Genomic DNA, 4,781 nt, shown 5'->3' with positions numbered 1-4,781 from the left:
CGAGACAAAACCAGTTCTTCATTCCTCTCTGGAGTCTCAGACATCCCGGCAGAGTTATCTTGGAAGAGCTGCGCTACTGGCAACAGGACTCATCATAGCTGTGGCCGTGGGCTGGCATTGCTACACAGTTCCTCCTATGAAGGCAGGGAGGTTAAAGGTGAAGCAGGTGGACCTGTGGCAGGAAGGCTTCACCATTGAAAACCGGGATGGAGAAGAGGTCTTCAGGATGGCCTTCCAATCAGGCGTCCTTGACCTGGAGACTTGTTCTAAGGGAGGGGGAGTTTTAAGCTGTACAGGTACAGAAAGTGGGATGTACAGTTTCGTCATCCAGACTGTCAAACCCAACGAGGCGGTGACGTGCTACATCATCCGCTGGGAAGAGTTTGAGGCAGACTCTGCGGTGGAACACAAAATGTTCTGGGGGGACAGCCACTGGTATGGAGGCTACGAGATGAGCAAACAGCAATGGCCAATCAGGCTACCTGGAAGCCAAGAACCTGCGCCATTTGTGACTAGTGATGTCTATTCTTTCAGGAACAGCTTTGGGGGCATCTTGGAGAGGTATTGGTTGTCCTCCAAAGCAGCTGCCATCAAGATAAGTGACTCTGTGCCCTTCCACCTTGGGTTCAACGCTTCGGAAAGGTCCCTCGTCTTCCAGGCCAGGTATAAAGATTCTCCATATGAGCCGTTGAACGAGCCCTTCCCACAGTTGAGTTACCATGTCTGCATAGGTTCAGACATTACCTCTGTCCACCGGTACATGGCCCAGGTCCATTTCAGGAAACCTTTGAAGGTGCCCTCAGAAAGGATGTTCCAGTTTCCAATCTGGTCAACATGGGCCATGTACAAGAAGGAGATTAACCAAGAGAAAGTTCTGGGATTTGCACAGATGATTAAAAAGCACGGTTTCAAATACAGCCACGTCGAAATTGATGACATGTACACGCAGAATTATGGTGACTTTGACTTTGACCCTTCAAAGTTCCCCCGAGTGACAGATATGTTTGAAGAGCTTAAGAAAGACGGCTTCAACGTCACCATCTGGATACACCCTTTTGTACATAAAAGTTCCCCAAACTTTGAGGTGGGAATAGAGAAGAAGCTTTTTGTCACGGAACCACAAGGGACACTCCCTGCCATGGTTGTGTGGTGGAACGGTGTGGGCGCCATACTGGATTTCACCAACCCTTCGGCTAGAAAATGGTTCCAGAGACACCTGAGGCAACTCCGCACTAAGTACGGCATCTCGTCCTTCAAGTTTGATGCCGGTGAGACGTGCTACCTTCCCAAACAATTCCAAACTTTCCGTACCTTGGCAGATCCCAGCATTTGGTCCCGGCATTATGCAGAAATGGCCATTCCATTTCACGAGCTTGCAGAAGTCCGAGTCGGCTACCGATCCCAGCACATCTCTTGTTTTGTCCGTATCATTGACCGGGACTCAATTTGCGGGTATGAACTTGGACTGAAGTCCTTGATACCTACGGTGCTGACCATTGGCCTCTTGGGATACCCTTTTGTGCTGCCCGATATGATTGGTGGGAATTTTCTCCCTAACAAAACGGAAGGTGCTGTCGACATCCCAGATCGGGAGCTCTACATCCGATGGCTGGAGCTGTCGGCCTTCATGCCTTCCATGCAGTTCTCCATCCCACCGTGGCTTTACGACAAAGAGGTCATAGACATCGCCCTGAAGTTCACCAGGCTCCACGAGTCTTTGGTTGCCCCCCTCTTGCTGGAGCTGGCCGGGGAGATCACCGACACTGGGGACCCCATCATCCGGCCCATCTGGTGGATTTCTCCCCACGATGAGGCTGCACACAAGATCGATTCCCAGTTCCTCATTGGGGACACTTTGATGGTGGCTCCCGTCTTGGAGATGGGCAAGCAAGAGCGAGACATTTACATCCCAGCTGGCAAATGGCGCAGCTACAAAGGGGAGCTCTTTGAAAAAACGCCCGTTCTTCTTAAGGACTACTCTGTCCCTTTGGATGAAGTGCCTTATTTTGTTTTGAATTCTTAAGCTGCCTTGGGGCCAGGGAAAGGCCTTGGAGGAACCTCGTCTCTAGCCTTCAAGGTGACTTTGACTTAATCAGTTTATCTTAAAAGAGCAGCTCTTTCTTTACAGAGATCTTTTTTTAAAAAAAATGCTAATATATTCTCATTACAGACCAAATCTGGCTTTTAGTTCTGCTGAATCTGTGCAGCTCGCAATCTTTTTATCTCACTCTTCCATGACGGGGAAGGGACGTTATCTCCCATGTTGCAGAAGGCGAAACTCAGGACCAGGTTAATTCATTGACGTTTTGTGAGTATGGAGAGGCTTTCGATATCACGGTCGAATTCTACACACAGATGTGCGCGCACACACTGCAACGGGGGTCCTTTGGATTGATTCCCCGCAGAGGACCATGCAGTGACAGCATCATGGAAAATAGATACGGGCATTGCAAAGAAAGGTCTGTGAGTTGGCCGCTTCTCGCTAGTCAAAGCAATTTCTGTCATGAGCTGCAAAAACAGGGGTTTCCTACGCCAAAAATTATCCAAATTATGCATTGTGGAGTTTTGGTCTTTCAGAATAAATTAAGCATGCACTTTTGCACAATAATTAGCACCACTAGATGGAACCGAGGGCTCGTTCCCTTTTGTGCCATACGGCTTTCCCCTTTCCCACTCTTTAGTGATAGATCAGAACAAATGTCAATCCAGGGAAAATCTGAATTGCCTTTCCTCCAGTTGACTTGCCTTTCCTCCACGCTCCCCACCAAGCCCGGTGGATGATGTTGTTGTTGTTGATGATGATGATGATGATGATGATGATAATAATAATAATAATAATACTTTATTTATACCCCGCCCATCCGGCTGGGTTCCCCCAGCCACTCTGCCTGCTTCCCTGTAACCTCACATCTCGCAGGGAGGGAACCACCAGAAGGCCCTTGGAGCTGGACCTCAATGTCTAGGTTGAATGACGGGGGTGGAGGCGCTCCTTCAGGTATACTGGGCCGAGGCCGTTTAGGGCTTTAAAGGGCAGCACCAACACTTTGACTTGTGCTCAGAAACGTACTGGGAGCCAATGTGGGTCTTTAAGGACAAGAGAAAGAGTGCTCTGCAGAATCCAGAAGAATCTAGCAAGGGCTGAGGTGGAGCCGAGCGATGGTTGTGGTTAAGTCTTGGGTCGGATAGCAGGCACAAGAAGCAGGAAGGGATGGGGCTTGGCAATGCCTGTCCCTTGGCAAGAAGAAAGAAGGCGTTAAGACGTGTTTGGTGAACCTGCAGCCCTCTAAGTGTTGTTGGATTATGACTCCTGTCACCCCACCTGACCATTGGGCATGCTGGCAGGGGCTGATTGGTTTGAGTTCGACAAGGACTCTGCAATTCTCCATCCTTGCCTTAAGTGTCCTTTGGGTGCTGAGACACCGGCAAACCCTGCCTGGCCAACTGCAAAATGTTCTCTGTTATGTATTGGTTTAATACGCATACAGGAGTTTCACTGCTAGTTCTGTAACTACCTTTCCCGCTCCAGGGTGATTCAAACGGGTGCTATTGGTTAACTTGTTGGCACAATTTGGATCCTGACTCTGATTGGGTCCCGCCAAAATCTAAATGTATCCTTTCCCCAACTCCTGTTCCTGAGAGTATAAAATGAGCTCACCCTTTCCCTCCAGTCAGTCGAGTTCCTACTGCAACAGGGGCGTCGCAGGGGGGGCGGAGGGGGCGGGGGGCCCCCGGGCAGCACCCCTGTTGGGGTGACACATGGGGGGCCAGCCCCGCCCACTGGGATTTTTTTTTTAAAAAAATTAGGTTATTTTCGGCACTGCGGGGGGGGGGAGCTGCAGGGGCGGCCAGCGAGGAGGGGTGTCACCCCCCCTCGCTGGCCGCCCCTGCGGCTCCGCCCCAGCAGCGCCGAAAATAGCCCCCCCTTGCAGCGGCGCAGCTCGGCATGGAAGCAAGGGGCGGGCCAGCGAGGTGGCCCGTCCCTCTCCCTGCCCTGACTTGCGCTGCGCCAAGGGAGCCCGGGCGGCAGATTCAGGAGTCTTTGCGCGCTGCAAAGACTCCTGAAGACGCCTCCGCCCGGCGGCATAACTCCTTCTTGCCGCGGCTGCTCGTGCCTGCGGAAGCAGCCGCGGCAAGAAGGGGTGCTGCCGCCGGGCGGAGGCTTCTTCAGGAGTCTTTGCAGCACGCAAAGACTCCTGATTCCGCCGCCCGGCACCCCCGGGGGCGGGGCATCGCATGCGTCATGACGTCATGACGCCCGCCCGCCCCGCCCCCCAGGGGTGTCTCTTGGCTTCCCGCCCCCAGCAGCCAAGGGGCTAAGAACGCCCCTGTACTGCAATAAAGGAGATTGTTCTTGTTAGACTTGACTCCTAGCATATCCTTGCTAGCATGCTGAATCACTGTCCAGAGCTGATTACACGAAGAGGTGAAATCATAGAGACACTGCACCCACGACTTAACATTCTCAATGAGGTCTTGAAGCTTTCTCCTTTGAACTGAGCAACGCTGGTGTTTTCCAAAAGCTACAGTCTGTGTCAGGGCCTGTATTTAATGTTCCAAGGGTTGGACAAATAGAGGTGTATCTGCTAGAAAGAAAGAAAAAAAGGCCAACGCAAATACAAGGTCGCTGCATGAGTGGCATGCTGACAGACGTGGCTTGAAGGGAATGCTATTGCAAACAGTACAGAGGGCAGGGCCAGAGAAAGAGGTTTCTTGCTTTCCTGTATGTAACAACCAAACCAAACCAGTCTGGCCTGCTGTGCAGTAGCTGCCTATGTTTCTGT

The 4,781-nt window shown here is 51.6% G+C and overlaps 1 protein-coding gene across 1 annotated transcript; it reads left to right on the top strand.

The window, feature by feature from the left end:
• On the top strand, nt 1-2,068 carry LOC117055221 (myogenesis-regulating glycosidase-like). The gene has a single exon (XM_033164638.1). It carries the CDS (start codon nt 137-139, stop codon nt 2,021-2,023), a length of 1,887 nt encoding a protein of 628 aa, XP_033020529.1. The 5' UTR covers nt 1-136; the 3' UTR covers nt 2,024-2,068.
• The last annotated feature ends 2,713 nt before the right edge of the window (nt 2,069-4,781 follow it).

The sequence above is a fragment of the Lacerta agilis genome, chromosome 11 (genome assembly GCF_009819535.1).
Source record: "Lacerta agilis isolate rLacAgi1 chromosome 11, rLacAgi1.pri, whole genome shotgun sequence".
Taxonomy (NCBI): Eukaryota; Metazoa; Chordata; class Lepidosauria; order Squamata; family Lacertidae; genus Lacerta; species Lacerta agilis.
The sequence above is the reverse complement of the archived record's forward strand: the minus strand, read 5'-3'. Positions and strand labels throughout refer to the sequence as shown.